This window comes from Anolis sagrei, chromosome 2 (assembly GCF_037176765.1).
Source record: "Anolis sagrei isolate rAnoSag1 chromosome 2, rAnoSag1.mat, whole genome shotgun sequence".
Taxonomy (NCBI): Eukaryota; Metazoa; Chordata; class Lepidosauria; order Squamata; family Dactyloidae; genus Anolis; species Anolis sagrei.
In genome coordinates, this window is record NC_090022.1 from 172,259,768 (window position 1) to 172,279,554 (window position 19,787).

Here is a 19,787-nt window from a genome sequence, read left to right on the forward strand (position 1 = left end):
ATTAGAGAGATGATTGGCCAAAACTAACAAAATGAAGTTCAACAGGGACAAATGCAAGATACTCCACTTAGGCAGAAAAAAATGAAATACAAAGACACAGAATGGGTGACACCTGGCTCGAGAGCAGTACGTGTGAAAAAGATCTTGGGGTCCTCGTGGACAGCAAGTTAAACATGAGCCAACAATGTGATGTGGCGGCAAAAAAAGCCAATGGGATTTTGGCCTGCATCAATAGAAGCATAGTGTCTAGATCCAGGGAAGTAATGCTACCCATGCTCTATTCTGCCTTGGTTAGACCATACCTGGAATATTGTGTCCAATTCTGAGTACCACGATTCAAGAGAGATATTGACAAGCTGGAATGTGTCCAGAGGAGAGCGACTAAAATGATCAAGGGTCTGGAGAACAAGCCCTATGAAGAGTGGTTTAAAGAGCTGGGCATGTTTAGCCTGAAGAAGAGAAGGCTGAAAGGAGACATGATGGCCATGTATAAATATGCAAGAGGAAGTCACAGGGAGGAGGGAGCAAGCTTGTTTTCTGTTGCCCTGGAGACTAGGATGCGGAACAATGGCTTCAAACTACAGGAAAGGAGATTCCACCTGAACATGAGGAAGAACTTCCTGACTGTGAGAGCCGTTCAGCAGTAGAACTCTCTGCCCCGGAGTGTGATGGAGGTTCCTTCTTTGGAAGCTTTTAAACAGAGGCTGGATGGCCATCTGTCAGGGGTGCTTTGAATGCAATATTCCTGCTTCTTGGCAGGGGGTTGGACTGGATGGCCCATGAGGTCTCTTCCAACTCTAGGATTCTATGATTCTATGATTCAGTGGGGCAAATTCTGGGACAGTAAACAAGAACAAAAAAAAAGCCTTTTGGTAAATGAAGCTCTGGATAGCCAGTATGACATAGTAGTTTAAACATAGGTCTCCAACTCTGGAAATTTATCCAAGGTCCCTTAGTGTGTTTTCATGGCCAAGTAACGATTTGAACCCTGGTCTCCGGCGTCCAAAGAGCAGAGATCTTTTCTTCTGCAGTCCTCCAACAAACTCCCCCTCACACTCCCTTCAATGAAAACGTGTTTGGCACATGCTGGATATGTCTTGACAGTACAAGTCGAATCACAGTGGAAGGGGAGATCACACCCAATGATTTAATTCTCTTTAAACTGCTCTAAAATGTCCTGAAGAGGAAGCTGGAAATTATATATCCTGATGGACTGCAAGGAATATAACACATTTTTCCTGGCACTACAAAGAGGGGGGTTTCGCTATTGAGAAAGCAAGACAGAGAAGCCTGGAGGCAGAACATGAGGTTTTCTCTTCCAAGCTCTGAAAAGGAAGTGGGTTCAAATGTTCTGATTGTAGAGTAAAACTGGAGTTGTCTTTTCTGCAGAGCAGCCAGGTAAGGCCACTACCAATGCACTGGACTGGACCAAATCAGTTGTACAGAAGCCTTTAGTAGTTTGGAAAAGCTGCCAGTTCTAATCTATATATAGAAGAAAGTTACTTATTAATGTAGATATTTTTATTGCATTTTCCTTCTGCTCAGCAGAAGCTTTTATATGTTTTTTAAGAAACAGAGTGATGCATATGTTAGGAATCTTGGATTCAGTTTGTAACTCTTGTATGTTTTGGATATGAGTGGGGGAGGTAGGGGAAAAAAGCATGGCGGTGTTTATGAATCTGTTGTCTGAAATCTGAGGTTCTTCCTGGTGTGTACCAGCTCCAGATCAGCCAAAATAATAATAATAATAATAATAATAATAATAATAATAATAATAATCTTAAAATAAAAAAAATAAACAGGCAGGCTACAAGCAGAGGCACAACACTCAGATGATTCACTGGAACTTGTAATAATGAAGTCAAACTAGACTTTGGGGGGGGGGGTCAGCTCCAAGGGGAGATGACCCTTAGTTCCCACCAAAGAGGGAACGCTACCTTGGCAAGCCTTCAGAGAAGCCTGATTCAGCAAATTTATTAATATTAAAAATTGAAATGAGACTCTTGCCAAAGCGAAGAAGTGGCACCGAGGTTTAATGAGCAATTCAGCTGAGACGGATGCAATGTGGTGATAGATAGCACACAAAGCATGCCAGTACATTGATCAGAGGCACAGTTATAGCAAAATACAGGTTTGAAAGTTTCAAAACTCCTTCCGTCTTTCCTCCAATGGGAGTGCTTTCCCTGCTTCAGCGCCTTGAGAGAGGCGGGATGAAAACAGAAACAATGAGCCGGCAAGCGAATCAATGGATGTGATGCCCAGTCTATTGTCCTTGAGTGGAGTTGCGATGATCCTTGATTACTTTCATCCTGGCCTTCCTGCCACAATCAGATAAGGCACAAAAGGGGAGGCTGGGGAAATGTCCGGTTCTGAATGAAGTAAACAAAATTGGGAAGGCGGCCCCCTGAAGGGCGTCTCGCTCCTATTGTGAAATGACCAAAAGTCTGCAGAAGGAAATCCCCAGGCCGATGGCCTTAATCCTGGAGCTTCATAGAGTTTCCAGGTTCTATTGTCCTTGTCAGAGTTCTGGTATATGAGTTTCTTTTGTTGCCCCTGATTGCCCTTTCAACAGCTGGCTGCTTCCTGGATTGATTTACCCAAGGGGAGGGGGAAGGTTCCAGGGCAAGAATAAGGAGAATACATGGGGGAATACAGAAATCCACAGAAATTCATATCAAATATCTCCTTCCCCATCCCACCCTGCCAAAGAAATTTAATAAATATGAGTCCATAGTTCATTTTGAGGGAAGTTCATGAGCGGGAAAGATGTCCTTGCGAGTCCAAAACATTAGGCAGAGCTCTTAAAGCCCCAAAAGGAAAGTCTGTTGATTTTCCACTGAGCCATTGGGTGGAATTCTGCCACGCTGGGATCGAAGCTGGTCCTAGGGAAACTACAATTCTCATGAAGGGCAGAAGTCCCAAGATCCAGCCGTTCCCCAAAAGCCTCGTGGGGTCCTTGTTGTTGTTAGTGCCTTGGCAATGTGACCAAGACTTAACCCCTATTGTGTAGTCTGGTGCACTTGCCCTTTGCAGAACTATAAGTCACTATCCCTTATGGGGGGGGGGGCTGCTCGGCTTCAATAATAATAATAATAATAATAATAATAACAACAACAACAACAACAACATATACCTATACATCTTTCTTTATACCAAATAAAAATGTAGTAAATAATAATAATAATAATAATAATAATAATAATCTGGCAACAGAGGGATCTCCATGAACAGTTCCTGTGAAAAATTGAGAGCCAAATTGACAAAGAAAAAACATGACTGTGGCTTTCAAATGGGACTTTGAAAAAGGAGACGGAGGGCCTGATTTTGGCAGCCCAAGAACAAGCCATTCGAACCAATGCCATCAAAGCCAGAATTGAAAAGTCAGCGACAGATCCCAAATGTAGACTCTGCAAGGAAGCAGATGAAACAATAGACCACATCCTCAGCTGCTGCAAGAAGATCGCGCAGACAGACTACAAGCAGAGGCACAACACTGTTTCTCAGATGATTCATTGGAACTTGTGCCACAAATACCATCTGCCTGCGACAAAGAACTGGTGGGATCACAAGCCGGAAAAAGTTACAGAGAATGAACACGCCAAACTCCTGAACCTGCCCAGATCCTGAGATCTTCAGGAGAGGCCCTTCTCTCTGTCTCACCTCCATCCCAAGCTTGGTTGGTGGGAATGAGAGAGGAGGCCTTCCTTCTCGGTGGCTGTCCCTCAACTGTTTCGACAGGCCTTTGATCTTTGATATTGCTGTTTTAAAATTGTTTTTAAATTGTGTACCAGGGGCTCCAACTTTATTTGCTTTGTATTAAATGTTTGCTTGCAATCCTAGGCTTGGGATTCTGCAGCAGGGTTGTGACGGCGCGAGTGGCGCCACCTATGTATAGAACTGTTAGTTGCAAGATTTAAACTGTTGTATCATGCTTAATCTTGCCCCTTTTTACACTGCTTTTGTATAGTTGTATGGATTGGTTGCTTGTAGCTGTCAATCAGTACTGTTTGGCTCCACCTCTTCCTGCAAGAGGGGAGAACTTCCTTTTTCTATTCATTCTGCCATCAGAGTTCCTGCAACATGGATGTGAGTAAGAGACTTGATTCTAAAGGACCCTGATTTAAGTTACCTCTTAGCACCAGTTCTGAGGTTTTTTACCCCTGGGACTCATGCTTTATGTCCAGATCGTCCTGGACAATTATTGAGGAGACCCAGGCGCCTTCAAGCCGGTTCTTTTGGCACCAAAGGAAGATCCTGAATCTTCAAAACAGGCCATCTGAACTGGGGTTGTGGTTTGCTCCGGCATTCACAGCCATTGAGGAAAGAGGAAACTTGGTGAGGCTTCTCAGCTTCAAACCCCTTGGACCCAGGACTGATTGAGACTGTAATGTATGTTTTCCTTCACCCCTCTAAAGTTTTCCAGCTCATTGCTTTGAAGAAATGACTTTGTGATAAATAAAACTTATTTTGAGCTATTTACAGCGTTTTGGGTTTTTGGGAGTTCCAGTTTCCTATAGGAGGGCAAGAAGCAATCCCTTAGGGGAAAGGTGCCACGTCCATCCCTTCTTCATTAAGACTAATAGCCCCCAAGCGTGACGGCACAAGGGTGGCTTCCTGTTAAAGTTTGCAGTTATAGGGCAGGCCACCTGTCCATCATCATTAGGTTCTCTAGTCCCGCTCCCTTTTGGCTTTAGAGAAGGGGAAAGGAGCCATTTTTTAGGTAGTCCAGCAAGGATAGCTAATGTACAGGATGTGTCCAGGTTCTCCTGTGCAAAAACTTCAACCCTTAAGACTTCCCGGGAGAGAACAGTTTTAAGAGCATCTAAAGATTCCCAAAGGTTCCCAGGGAAACAGCCTTACAGCCCCAAGGAATTTCGGAGGGAATAACAGCTTTAAACATCAAGAACTCCAGCTAAGTGACTACAGGCCTACTGGTAGGTCCACTCGGTTTTGAGACGCAGTTCAGCCAGGTAGTGGATCCACATCAGTTAGGTTTAGGTTCACAGTTAGCCTGGGAGGAGCTAGAAAGGGATTTTCATTTAAAGTAAAGCAAAGAAACAGTTAGAAGCCACCAGTTGCTTAAAGCCTGGAAGATGTAATAGCTTAAAATTAAAAAAAATAAATGCTGGGCATGAACAGAGGGTTTTAAAAGTAGGAGGGTTTAAAAAGAAATGTAAGGAGAGCAACCCAACAGGTAGTTAAAGTGCTTCTGAGGACATTTTGCAGGGAATTGTTTCCTTTATTCAGTGAAGGCACACTGGAACATGCTTATTCAAACCCAATCTCTGTTTAGCTAAATGGAGCTTACTCCCAAGGAACTGTGTATAAGGCAATTGCAAAAGTGATTGATTATGGTAAGGGTGGTAAGCCTTATTTTTGGCAAGCAAATGCAGCCTGGCTAGGCAATTTAGCTTAGCAAATAAGAGTTTTGGACAGGGCCTGGTAAATGAATCTCTTCCTAATCCTTATGAGACACTACTATGGAGCTTGTATTTATGTCTAAGTTTTGCTGAGCTTTATAAGGTTTTTAGACAATATTAAGCACTTCAAGGTGTTATTTTCGAACTGTCGGCCTTGGTTTTGCATAGGTTGTTTTTTAAAGTAGCGATCTATTTAATTTAAAAGCGGATTTGAAAAAACTCAATATTATTTACGGTACTTCCAAGTGAAACTGGGTGACCTTGGGAAAGTCACACTTTCTCAACCTCAGAGAGAGTCAATCGCTGAACCAATCCTGCTTTAAAAACCTCATGATAGGTTCACTTTAGAGCAGTGTCTCTCAACCTGGGGTTCGGGACCCCTAGGGGGGTCGCGAGGGGGTTTCAGAGGGGTCACCGAAGACCATCAGAAAACACAGTATTTTCTGTTGGTCATGGGGGTCTCTGTGTGGGAAGTCTGGCTCAATTCTATCATTGGTGGGGTTCAGAGTGCTCTTTGATTGTAGGTGAACTATAAATCCCAGCAACTACAACTCCCAAATGTCAAGATTCTATTTTCCCCAAACTCCACCAGTGTTCACATTTGGGCATATTGAGTGTTTGTGCCAAATTTGGTCCAGATCCATCATTGTTTGATTCCACAGTGCTCTCTGGATGTAGGTGAACTACAACTCCCAAACTCAAGGTCAATGTCCACTAAACCCTTCCAGTATTTTATGTTGGGCATGGGAGCTCTATATGCCAAGTTTGGTTCAATTCCATTGTTAGTGGAGTTCAGAATGCTCTTTGATTGTAGGTGAACTATAAATCCCAGCAACTACAACTCCCAAATGTCAAGATTCTATTTTCCGCAAACTCCACCAGTGTTCACATTTGGTCATATGGAATAATCATGCCAAGTTTGGTCCAGATCCATCATTGTTTGATTCCACAGTGCTCTCTGGATGTAGGTGAACTGCAACTCCCAAACTCAAGGTCAATGTCCACTAAACCCTTCCAGTATTTTATGTTGGGCATGGGAGCTCTATATGCCAAGTTTGGTTCAATTCCATTGTTAGTGGAGTTCAGAATGCTCTTTGATTGTAGATGAACTGTAAATCCCAGCAACTACAACTCCCACATATCAAGTCTATTTTCCCCAGATTTCACCAGTGTTGACATGTGGGCATAGTTTGGTCCAGATCCATCATTGTTTGAGTCCACAGTGCTCTCTGGATGTAGGTAAACTACAATTCTCAAACTCAAGGACAATGCCCACCAAAACCTTCCAGTATTTTCTGTTGGTCATGGGAGTTCTGTGTGCCAGGTTTGGTTCAATTCCATCGCTGGTAGATTTCAGAATGCTCTTTGATTGTAGGTGAACTATAAATCCCAAATGTCAAAATCAATCCGCCCCACCCCACCAGTAGCAACGAAAATAATTCTATGGTTGGGGGTCACCACAGCATGAGGAACTGTATTAAGGGGTCGCAGTATTAGGAAGGTTGAGAACCACTGCTTTAGAGTCACTATAAGTCAGAAACAACCTGACAGCACACAACAACCACGCTTAGGATGTTCCTGGCATCATTGCAAGATGTCTAATACTTTCCTACCCTTTCTTCGTCCCCAGTTTGACCGAAGGAGGTCGTGTCCAAAGATGGGAATTATTTTTGTAGCAGGGACCCATAGCTGTGGTTTGCATTTTACTATTTTAATCTTCCTCGCCCCTCTGGAGAGTTGGCGTGAGAACAAGGACTGGGGCCATGGAGGTTTAAAGCAGCAGAGATAAGCAGCATCTGGCCCTGCTTGTGGGAGCCTGGGAATGGATGCTTTGTTTACACAGGAACTAAAAGTCAGGCATCTGCCTTAGGATGCACTATTTGTCCTACTCAACCTCTCCCTCCATCCCTCCCTCCAAATTTGAACATTATTCTAAGATCTCTTTCATATTGCTCAAAATAATAATAATAATCATCATCATCATCATCATCATCATCTATATAAATAAAAATGTAATATTCTTGCCATACATCAAGGGAACCACTGACCGCATAGGGAAGCTGATGAGGAAACACAACATACAAACTATCTACAGACCCACCAAGAAAATCCAACAAATGCTACGTTCAGCAAAGGACAAGAGGGATCCTCTCACCTCTGCAGGAGTCTACCGTATACCATGCAGCTGTGGACAAGTCTACATAGGAACCACCAAACGCAGCACTGCCCAAACTCGCATCAAGGAACATGAAAGGCACTGCAGACTACTTCAACCAGAGAAGTCAGCCATAGCAGAGCACCTGATGAACCAACCTGGACACAGCATTTTATTTGAGAACACAAATGCTGGACCACACCAACAACCACCATGTCAGACTACACAGAAAAGCCATTGAAATCCACAAGCATGTGGACAATTTCAACAGAAAAGAAGAGACCATGAAAATGAACAAAATCTGGCTACCGGTATTAAAAAACTCTAAAATTATAACAGCTAAACAACAGAGAGGAAAAAACCAGGCACAGATTAACACCTCCCAGCAACAGATTTTCCCAGGCTCAGGCAGGCCTTCAAATGCTAATGAAGGTGATCAGCTAAACATTCACACCTAACTGCAGCAGGGAAGAGCTCCTTGCCCCACCCCAGCCATTCCACAGATATATAAACCCATTGTCCTAATTCCAACAGACCTCACTACCTCTGAGGATGCTTGCCATAGATGCAGGCGAAACGTCAGGAGAAATGCCTCTAGAACATGGCTCTATAGCCCGAAAAAACCCACAAGAACCTAGTGATTCCAGCCATGAAAGCCTTCGACAATACAAAAATATAATATTCGTTTGTGGGATTAACATAACTCAAAAACCACTTGTTGAATTGACACCAAATTTGGACACAATACACCTATCAGGCCAACGAGTGTCCATCACTCATAAAAACATTGAAAAAAACAGCAGAAATTACTTAAAAAGCCAAAAAGCAAAACAAAAAAACCATTACAATGCATGCACAAACCCACATATATACACAAACACACATACACAAATACACACACACACACACACACACAAAGCACATATACACAGAAAGGAGGAAGAAAGGGAAGAAGGGAAGAAGGGATAGAAAGAGGGAAAGAAGGAGGGAAGGAGAGAAGGAAATAAAAAAGTGAAAGAAGGAAGGAAAAAGAGGGAAGGAAGGAAAGAAAGAGGGAAGGAAGGAAGGAAAGAGAGAAGGAAGGATGGAATCAAAGAGCAAAGGAAGGGAGGAAAGAAACAGGTAGAGAAGGAAGAAAGAAAAAGGGAAAGTAGAAGGATATATAAACCCATTTTCCTCATTCCAACAAACCTCACTACCTCTGAGGATGCTTGCCGTAGTTGCAGGCGAAACGTCAGGAGAGAAAAGAAGGAAGGAAGGAAAGAAGGAGGGAAGGAAGGAGAGAAAGAAAGGAAAGAAAGGAAGGGGGAGGGAAGGTTTGGCCGCAGTCACTCATAAAAACACTGAAAAACACATTACAGCGCATGTGCATAACCACATAAATATAAATATACACAAATATATAAATACACACATATACACATATATATACACACAAAACACATATACACAGACTGGGCCACAGCAACGCGTGGCAGGGGACAGCTAGTCTATATAAATAAAAATGTAATGTTTGTTTGTGGGATTAACAGAACTCAAAAACCACTGGACGAATTGACACCAAATTTGGACACAAAACACCTAACAACCCAATGTATGTCCTTCACTCAAAAAAAATGATTTTGTCATTTGGGAGTTGTAGTAGCTGGGATTTATAGTTCACCTACAATCAAAGAACATTCTGAACCCCACCAATGATGGAATTGAACCAAACGTGGCACACAGAACTCCCATGACCAACAGAAAATACTGGAAGGGTTTGGTGGGCATTGACCTTGAGTTTTGGAGTTGTAGTTCACCAACATCCAGAGAGCACTGTGGACTCAAACAATGATGGGTCTGAACCAAACTTGGCACGGATATTCCATATGCCCAAATGTCAACACTGGTGGAGTTTGGGGAAAATAGACTTTGATGTTTGGGAGTTGTAGTTGCTGGGATTTATAGTTCACCTACAATCAAAGAGCATTCTGAACCCCACCAATGATGGAATGGAACCAAACTTGGCACACAGAACTCCCATGACAAACAGAAAATACTGGAAGGCTTTGGTGGTCACTGATCTTGGGTTTTGGAGTTGTAGTTCACCTACATCAAGAGAGCACTGTGGACTCAAACAATGATGGATCTGGACCAAACTCAGTACGAATCCTCAATATGCCCAAATGTCAACACTGCAGGCAGATTGGAAAATGCCTGGATCTGGCCTCATGTGGGTGCCAAGCCAATATGGAGTAATAATAGTAAAAGTTGTGGCCTATTTTCATCCAAGTAAATGTCTATGTGTAATCTTTGTAAGCAGAACTGAACTTGACAATGAGCCATCAATGTTAATATGTAACACACACATCACCTTTGGTGTATGTTCAGTTTTTCCTCCATTCGCAAATAGGCAGGATGATTGTGTAAAAGCACAAGAGAAGCTAAATGAATTATTGTTCTCATATGTAACAATGTGGACTCTTCTTACTTTTTTGTGTGTGGAAAGCTGAAGTTAAAGACAAGTGAAGTCATTAATTTTTCTTCTTCATTGAGTGCACTGCTGTTTGTTTTATGTTGTCCATGTGCATGTTTTCAAATTACCTGTCAACTTATCTGATCCCAGAGATTTCATTGCTTTTTAAAAAAGGCATGCGATACTCAGATGTACTTTGCAGGTTTAGTTTTCTAAAATACAGTTATTAACATCTGCCATTTGTTGGTGGTCTCCCATCCAATTATTAACCAGTACTGACCCTTCTTAGCTTCCAAGATCAGATAGGATTTGGTGCTTTTGGGGCATATACCCATCTGTGGCGAGGGAGAGAGACTATTTCCTTATTAAAAAAAACTTCTTTGATGCCTTATACTGATTCAGTTTCTTCTTCTATTGGCTGGGACTTTCTGTGTGCTGTTAAACCTTTGTGCTTTATGTCACAGGCAATGAAACACTCTTGTATATAACAAAGTAACACAGTTTATTTATAACTTCTGGCTCCAACGCTTGTGGTTACATTTGTGTTTTGTTGCAATCTTGAGGCTTACAGTCAGTATCATTTACTTGGTTTACTTTTCTGAATAAACTTTCAATGTTTCACATTCACAAACATGTTACTTGCTTTACACACTCTTGGCTGAATTATATTCCGACTCAGGCAACACTAGCCTTCTTTATGTTCCTTAAAACTCGAGCTCTATTTAACTAACTGCTTCTCTATATCAGAAGTCTTTAACACATCTTCATAACTGCTTCTTTCTAACAGGCACTCAAAAACCAACTCTCCTCTTCACACACAGATTCCTAACTGTCATTTTCAAACTCTCTCACTCTAACTGCCTCTTTCAGAACCTTGGCTCCGCCCCTTTGGAATGTTCAGCTCTCTCACTCCAACTGTCATTTTTGGCCTAGTAGCCTTTTCAAATCCTGGGCCTACGCTAATCTGCATATGACCAATCGGCTTCACATATGCAAATGAATCCTATCTCTGCTGTTGCTCCCCTGTCTGTACCTATTCTTCTCTATCTGCCATATGTAAACATAGAGCTATACACCAAAACTTTAATATAGAGTATCAATTTCACTACACCATCTAAATTTCATCTCTGGCAAACACAGAGTTATGTGTGTCTGTACAGGACAAAAGAATTGATTGTGTGTACGTATATACACATATCACATCTTCTCTCAAATGACCACTTTCCACTTTTCTTTGAAACCTGCCATCTGTCTCCAGCTGAAGTATGTGGTGCTGTTGAATTCCAGCTCTGCTAATGGGAACCACAGGGCAGCAGCCCAAAAGTGGAAAGGATATAAACTGTCTGCTTCATTGGTGATGGTGAGGACTTTAATGCTATTTCCTGAAGCAAACTGGATCCTTTTCCTTGTATATAGCCAAGAGTGCCTGGCACTGAAATGCAAGACTAAGCTGAGCCAAGGCAATCTAGACTAGAGCAACACCCAAACCTAAAATATTGAAACACCAGGTTTTTCTGCTCACTTGCCATTTTCAGGGGGGAAAGATGTGCAAACAAAGCATCCATCCAGCTTTTCATATCCACAATGCATGACAAGAAGCAGTCTACTTCCCCAATCAGAAAGAAATCCCTCATTATAGCATCTACTTTGTTTAGTTTCCTTTCGGGAAAAGGATTAACACTTAATCCTTTTAATCCACCTCACTACCTCTGAGGATGCTTGCCACAGATGCAGGCGAAACGTCAGGAGAAATGCCTCTAGAACATGGCCCTATAGCCCGAAAAAACCTACAAGAACCTAGTGATTAACACTTAATTGTATACATAACTGTTCATGTGTTTACAAATAGATAAGCAAAACTTATTTTAAGTAAAGAGACTTCCTTTAAAAGGCAGCAGATGCATAGAGAGCGATTCATCCATCTTCATACAAGGGTGCAACCCAATTCCTATAAGAGCTTTTTCAGATCACTGATTTTGGGTTTCTCTAGATCCCTGCTTCTTAAACTATGGGTCCCAACTCCAAATGGGGTCCCCTGAGCAAGCTTGTTTTCTGCTTCCCTGGAAACTAGGAAGCAGAACAATGGTTTCAAACTACAAGAGAGGAGATTCCATCTGAACATGAGGAAGAACTTCCTGACTGTGAGAGCCGTTCAGCAGTGGAACTCTATGCCCCGGAGTGTGGTGGAGGCTCTCTCTTTGGAAGCTTTTAAACAGAGGCTGGATGGCCATCTATCAGGGGTGCTTTGAATGCAATATTCCTGCTTCTTGGAAGGGGGTTGGACTGGATGGCCCAGGAGGTCTCTTCCAACTCTAATATTCTATGATTCAGAATGTCACTCATCAGATCGTCCTTTGTAAAGCAGGGTTAAGGTAAAGGTTTTCCCTCGACATGAAGTCTAGTCATGTCCGACTCTAGGGGATGGTAATCATCTCCATTTCTAAGCCAGAGTCAGCATTGCCCATAGACATCTCCAAGGTCGTGTGGCTGCATGGAGCGCTGCTAACTTCCCACTGGAGCGGTACCTATTCGTCTACTTGGCGGGGACGAGAGACGGGGCCTTCTCAGTGGTGGCCCCTCGGCTATGGAACGCCCTCCCTAGGGAGATCAGATCTGCTCCCTCCCTTTTGACGTTTTGGAGGCAAGTTAAAACGTGGCTATTCGAGCAAGAGTTTTAAAAAAAAATACAGAGTAGCTAATATAGGAAATCGAATGACCTGACAATGGAATTTGACAATGCTTGAGAATAATGAGACGCTGATGATGTTGTTTTTATTGCTTTTGTGATGTCTTATACTGTTTAATGTTTTTTTATCTATATTATGTTTTATGTATACTGATTTGTTGAAAACCGCTTTGAGTTGCCAATTGGCTGAGAAAGGCGGTATACAAATACAGTAAATAAATAAATACTCAAATTTCCATGTTTACAAACTGCTAGGTTGGCAGAAACTGGGGCTAACACCAGGACTGAGCTTCCGGCCAATTGTGTAGCTTGTTGTTGAGCTTTGCAACCCGAAAGACAGTTGCATCTGTCAAGTAGGAAAATTAGGTACCACCTATGTGTGGGGAGGCTAATTTAACTAATTTACGAGGCCGTAAAAAATCTCCAGCAAAAGCATGCGGGGAATGCAGAAAGTACTTCATCGGTGTTGTAGATGGACGGTGAAGCGACAGCTCTCCTGGTGGCCAGAAAACTGGAATGTTAAATAGCCCGTGACTGTCTGTCTATATGTGTTGTGTGTCTATGGCATTGAATGTTTGCCATGTATGTGTACATTGTAATCCACCCTGAGTCCCCAAAGACACACAAGAATAACAGCAACGACAGTATCAGGTCTAAAACTCTGTTTTATTTTGTAGGTTGTCTGTGGAGAGACAAGAGAACACCTTGTTCCTGATCCATTTTGCTGTTAGCTGCTGACTCTTCTGTCCACATGGCATTTCAGTACTTGATAGTGGTGGTGCTGGTGCTGGACTTGGCCAGGCCAGTTTGGCCAGGCCCTGAACCACTCACCGGCCCAAGGTGCACCTACACCTTCATTTTGCCTCAACAGAAGTTCACGGGGGCTGTTTGCTGGAGCAGCGTTCGACCTCCCCCAGATCCTCCAGGCCCAAATCGCAGCGAGGTGGAGGAGCTGCGCTACCAGTTGAGCCGCCAGCAGGCACAAATGGAGGAGCTCCGGCGGTTGGTGGCAGTGGACGGGGCAGTGGTGAGCGAAGTCAAGGCACTGCGCAAGGAAAGCCGCAACGTCAATGCCCGTGTCACTCAGCTCTACACACAGATGCTCCACGAGATTCTCCAACGACGTGAGCGGCCCGTGCCAACGTCCCACCTGGAAGGGAGGGTGGCCAATGCTTCTGCTGAGGCCCTGAGGGTGGCCACCAATTATCGCCATCTGGAGGGCAAGTACCAAGCCCTGGCTGCCCTCGTCAACAACCAGAGTGCCCTCATCAGCCGCTTGGAAAGGGAATGCCAGCAAGGAGCAGGCAGCAAGATGCGCCCGCAGGTACTAGCCAGGAGGAAGTGGAGCAAGCTTGATAGATGAAGGGAATGCTGTAGATGTAGTGTATCTTGATTTCAGTAAGGATTTTGACAAGGTCTCCTGTGATATCTCTGCAAAGAAGCTAATCAATTGCAGGTTAGACGATGCTATTATTAGATCATAGAATCATAGAGTTGGAAGAGACCTCATGGACCATCCAGTCCAACTCCCTGCCAAGAAGCAGGAATATTGCATTCAAATCATCCCTGACAAATGGCCATCCAGCCTCTGCTTAAAAGCTTCCAAAGAAGGAGCCTCCACCACACTCCGGGGCAGAGAGTTCCACTGCTGAACGGCTCTCACAGTCAGGAAGTTCTTCCTCATGTTCAGATGGAATCTCCTCTCTTGTAGTTTGAAGCCATTGTTCCACGTCCTAGTCTCCAGGGAAGCAGAAAACAAGCTTGCTCCCTCCTCCCTGTGGCTTCCTCTCACATATTTATACATGGCTATCATATCCCCTCTCAGCCTTCTCTTCTTCAGGCTAAACATGCCCAGCTCCTTAAGCCGCTCCTCATATGGCTTGTTCTCCAGACCTTTGATTATTTTACTCGCCCTCCTCTGGACACATTCCAGCTTGTCAATATCTCTCTTGAATTGTGGTGCCCAGAATTGGACACAATATTCCAGGTGTGGTCTAACCAAGGCAGAATAGAGCATGGGTAGCATTACTTCCCTAGATCTAGACACTATGCTCCTATTGATGCAGGCCAAAATCCCATTGTTGGCTCATGTTTAACTTGTCTATGAGGACCCCAAGATCTTTTTCACACGTACTCCTCTCGAGCCAGGAGCCCCCCATTCTATATCTTTGCATTTCATATTTTCTGTCTAAGTGGAGTATCTTGCATTTGTCCCTGTTGAACTTCATTTTGTTAGTTTTGGCCCATCTCTCTAATCTGTCAAGATCGTTTTGAATTCTGCTCCTGTCTTACGGAGTATTGGCTATCCCTCCCAATTTGGTGTCGTCTGCAAACTTGATGATCATGCCTTCTAGCCCTTCATCTAAGTCATTAATAAAGATGTTGAACAGGACTGGGCCCGGGACGGGACCCTGCTTGTGGCACTCCGCTCCTCACTTCTTTCCAGGATGAAGAGGAAGCATTGGGGAGAATCACCCTCTGGGTTCATCCATTTAGCCAATTACAGATCCACCTCACCGTAGTTTTGCCTAGCCCGCATTGGACTAGTTTGTTTACCAGAAGGTCATGGGGGACCTTGTCGAAGGCCTTACTGAAATCCAGGTACGCTACATCCACGGCATTCCCCGCATCTACCCAGATGGATTGTGAATTGGCTGACTGGTCGAACCCAAAGTATACTCACCAATGGTTCTTCTTTCTCCTGGAAAGAAGTAGTTAGTGGGGCACCTTAAGGTTTTATCTTAGGCCCAGTGCTGTTCACTATCAGTATTAATGACTTGGATTAAAATATATAAGAGGCATGCTTATCAAATTTGCAGGTGACACCAAATTGCGGGAGATTGCAAACACTCCAGAGGACAGGATCAGAATCCAAAACGACCTTAAGAGATTAGAAAGCTAAGCCAAAATTAACAAAACGAATTTCATGTTTAAATACCTGGAAGCATATTGAAGATGCAGCCATCTTGTTTTCTTCTGCTCCGGAAACTTATATGGAGCAATGGCTTCAAATTACAGGCAAAGACACTGATGAAGTACTTCCGCATTTCCTGCATGCTTTACTGGAGTCTTTTTTTTATGGCCTCGTAAATTAGTTAAATTAGCCTCCCCACACATAGGTGGTACCTAATTTTCCTACTTGACAGATGCAACTGTCTTTCGGGTTGCAAAAGAAGCTACACAATTGGTCGGAAGCTCACTCCGACCCGGTCTGGCTTTGAACTCATAATCTTTTGGTCAGAAGTGATCTTAATGCAGCTGACACTTAGCAGCTGCGCCACAGTCCCATTATTATCAGCCATATAGTCATTTCAGTCCAGTTCAACCTCCAAAGTGCTGCCATGCCTGCTGTCCAAACACCTGGTCCCAGAACCATGATTTAAGTTTTTTCCTAAAAGAAAGGAGGGATGAAGCCAACCTAATCTCACTGGGGAGCGAGTTCCACAGACGGGGGTGGGGGGGTGTCACTACTGAGAAGGCCCTGTCCCTCATCTCTGCCAAACACGTCTGCGAAGCTGGTGGGACCGAGAGCAGGGCCTCCCCAGATGATCTTAGGTTGCAAGGTGGAACGTAGAGGGAGATACGTTCCGACAAATAAGCTGGGCCGGAACCATATACATGCTGCTCCTGTCCTCTGGAGTATTGGCTATCCCTCCCAATTTGGTGTCGTCTGCAAACTTGATGATTCTGCCTTCTAGCCCTTCATCTAAGTCATTTATAAAGATGTTGAACAGGACCGGGCCCAGGACAGAGCCCTGCTTGTGGCACTCCGCTCATCACTTTTTTCCAGGATGAAGAGGAAGCATTGAGGAGAAGTGACAAGTGGAGGGAGTGCCACAAGCAGGGTCCCGTCCTGGGCCCGGTCCTGTTCAACATCTTTATTAATGACTTAGATGAAGGGCTAGAAGGCAGGATCATTAAGTTTGCAGACGACACCAAATTGGGAGGGATAGCCAATACTCCAGAGGACAGGAGCAGGATTCAAAACAATCTTGACAGATTGGAGAGATAGGCCAAAGCTAACAAAATGAAGTTCAACAGTGACAAATGCAAGATACTCCACTTTGGCAGAAAAAACGAAATGCAAAGATACAGAATGGGGGACAATCCCTGGCTTGAGAGTAGTACGTGTGAAAAAGATCTTGGAGTTCTCGTGGACAACAAGTTAAACATGAACCAACAATGTGATGTGGCGGCAAAAAAAGCCAATGGGATTTTGGCCTGCATCAACAGGAGCATAGTGTCTAGATCTAGGGAAGTAATGCTACCCCTCTATTCCGCTTTGGTTAGACCACACTAAAATGATATTGACAAGCTGGAATGTGTCCAGAGGAGGGTGACTAAAATGATCAAGGGTCTGGAGAACAAGCCCTATGAGGAGTGGCTTAAGGAGCTGGGCATGTTTAGCCTGAAGAAGAGAAGGCTGAGAGGAGATATGATAGTTATGTATAAATATGTGAGAGGAAGCCACAGGGAGGAGGGAGCAAGCTTGTTTTCTGCTTCCTTGGAGACTAGGATGCGGAATAATGGCTTCAAACTACAAGTGAGGAGATTCCATCTGAACATGGGGAAGAACTTCCTGACTGTGAGAGCCGTTCAGCAGTGGAACTCTCTGCCCCGGAGTGTGGTGGAGGCTCCTTTTTTGGAAGCTTTGAAACAGAGGCTGAATGGCCATCTGTCAGGGGTGATTTGAATGCAATATTCCTGCTTCTTGGCAGGGGGTTGGACTGGATGGTCCATGAGGTCTCTTCCAACTCTTTGATTCTAAGATTCTATGATTCTATGACATGCACTGTGGCTGCGAGCTAAGCTGTCTCTTCTCTTTCCACAGCCACCTCTGGTGCCAGTCGTGCCTCACAATCCCATAAGTCTTGCCAACGAGAGCAGAGTCCATTTTGATGCCATCAATGATATCCAAAGGGACCAGACTGCAGCAGCCCAACCCTGGCCAGCAAACAAGGCTTTGGTTGCACTGGATGGCACTGTGCTGCCCCCAACTGTTGGGCCCACCAAATCCACAGGTGAGAGGACACAACTGCCAAGGGAGATGTTTGGACGATCAGGGAGATGGAGCGGGTCAGGGGTAACTGAAGTTAAGCATAAAGCACTCTTTCTGAAAATGATGAATGGAATGATCCTCCATTAAAAAAAACACACGGAGCTTGGGAATTTTACTTTTTTATGCTATGCAGTGTAACAGACATAGGAAATTGGGACTACTGGATGACGAGACTGGACAAAGTTTTTAACTAGGAGATGTAAATGATCTATGTTTTATTATTTTTATGTGTTTATATTATGTTTATGTTTTTAAATGTTTTATGGTGTTGTCAGGGCCGTAGCCAGGATTTCGTTTCGGGGGGGGGGGGGGCTGAATTTTTTTCAGGGTTTTTTTGGGGGGGGCTGAGTTTCTGGGGGGGCTGAGTCTGAGTGAAAGAGGGTCTAGCCTAGCAAACCTTTTGTATCATTACCCCAATACCCCCATGCATATGGGATATATTGAGTATGGTGATCAGATCATGATATGAATAAACATAACAGTTTAAATAATGCACCAGTAAGACCTTTTCGCGAACCACCATGAGAATTTCGGGGGGGGGGGGGGGCTGAAGCCCCTCAAGCCCCCCCCCCCCCCCCGGCTACATGCCTGGGTGTTGTGGGCATTGAATTGCTGCCTCTGTAAACCATCCTGAGTATACAAATATAGTAAATAATAAATATAATAATAATAATAATAATAAATATTAAATAAATAAATAAAACCCTCAAGCCCTCTATCAAAAAGTAACTTCTCCAGGCTCTGCCTAACCATCGGTCTATCAATGAATATTAGAACGGTCTAATATCCTTGACCAAAGAAAACAATGTGTATGTTATCCTTTGGTAAATGAGAGAGGTTACACAGTCAGACCTCCACATTGTTGGGGTTCACATTTGGAAAGCTGATTATTAATGGACTTGAATAATATGTTCTCTCTAGGAAAGTCTAAGTCCTCCAGTATGATTCTGTGGTCAAATTTCATCATAGAGTTCTATTGGAGGATTGAGAGATTCCTAGACAGAACCTGTGCGCATGATGACAATGTCATCTGTGCGCATTCAGAAGAAGATCTACAAGTCACTCTAAACACATCGAGAAAACCAAGGTGCTGTTCCAGCAGTCACCGGCCAATCCCTCTCCAATGCCAGAGATACAGCTTAATGGTGTAACATTAGAAAATGTTGACCATTTCCGCTACCTTGGCAGCCACCTCTCCACCAAAGTCAACATTGACACTGGAGTACAACACCGCCTGAGCTCTGCAGGTGCAGCATTTTTTCGAATGAAGCAGAGAGTGTTTGAGGACCGGGATATCCGTAGGGATACCAAGGTGCTTGTTTATGAAGCTATTGTCCTCCCAACCCTGTTATATGCCTGTGAAATGTGGACTGTCTACAGACGTCACATGCAACTCCTGGAACGCTACCTCCGGAACGCTACCTCCGGAAAATCCTGTAAATTTCTTGGGAAGACAAGTGGACAAATGTCAGCGTGCTGGAAGAAGCAAAGACCACCTGCATTGAAGTGATGGTCCTCCTCCATCAACTCCGCTGGACTGGCCACGTTGTCCGGATGCCCAAACACCGTCTCCCATAGCTGTTGCTCTACTCAGAACTTAAGAACGGAAAACATAATGTTGGAGGGCAGGAAAAGAGATTTAAAGATGGGCTCAAAGCCAACCTTAAAAACTCTGGCATAGACACTGAGAACTGGGAAGCCCTGGCCCTTGAGCGCTCCAGCTGGAGGTCAGCTGTGACCAGCAGTGCTGCAGAACTTGAAGAGGCACGAATGGAGGGCGAAAGAGAGAAACGTGCCAAGAGGAAGGCGTGTCAAGCCAATGCCGACCGGGACCACCTTCCACCTGGAAACCGATGCCCTCACTGCAGGAGACCATGCAGATCAAGAATAGGGCTCCACAGTCACCTACGGACCCACCCTGGAGGATTATCCTACTCGGATAATGAGGGATCGCCTAAGTAAGTAAGTAGACAGAACCCTTTTCTAGGCATTTGTGGGATTCTGTAGCCTGA

General features: G+C 44.1%; 1 protein-coding gene across 1 annotated transcript in view; it reads left to right on the forward strand.

The window, feature by feature from the left end:
- Positions 1-19,787, forward strand: part of ANGPTL6 (angiopoietin like 6) — a 51,319-nt gene that overhangs the window by 18,195 nt on the left and 13,337 nt on the right. The window contains exons 3-4 of the mRNA XM_067464139.1: positions 13,394-14,040; positions 17,548-17,737. Of these exons, the coding sequence (XP_067320240.1) occupies positions 13,468-14,040; positions 17,548-17,737 (763 nt within the window). The 5' untranslated portion in view covers positions 13,394-13,467. The remainder of the gene's footprint in view (positions 1-13,393; positions 14,041-17,547; positions 17,738-19,787) is intronic.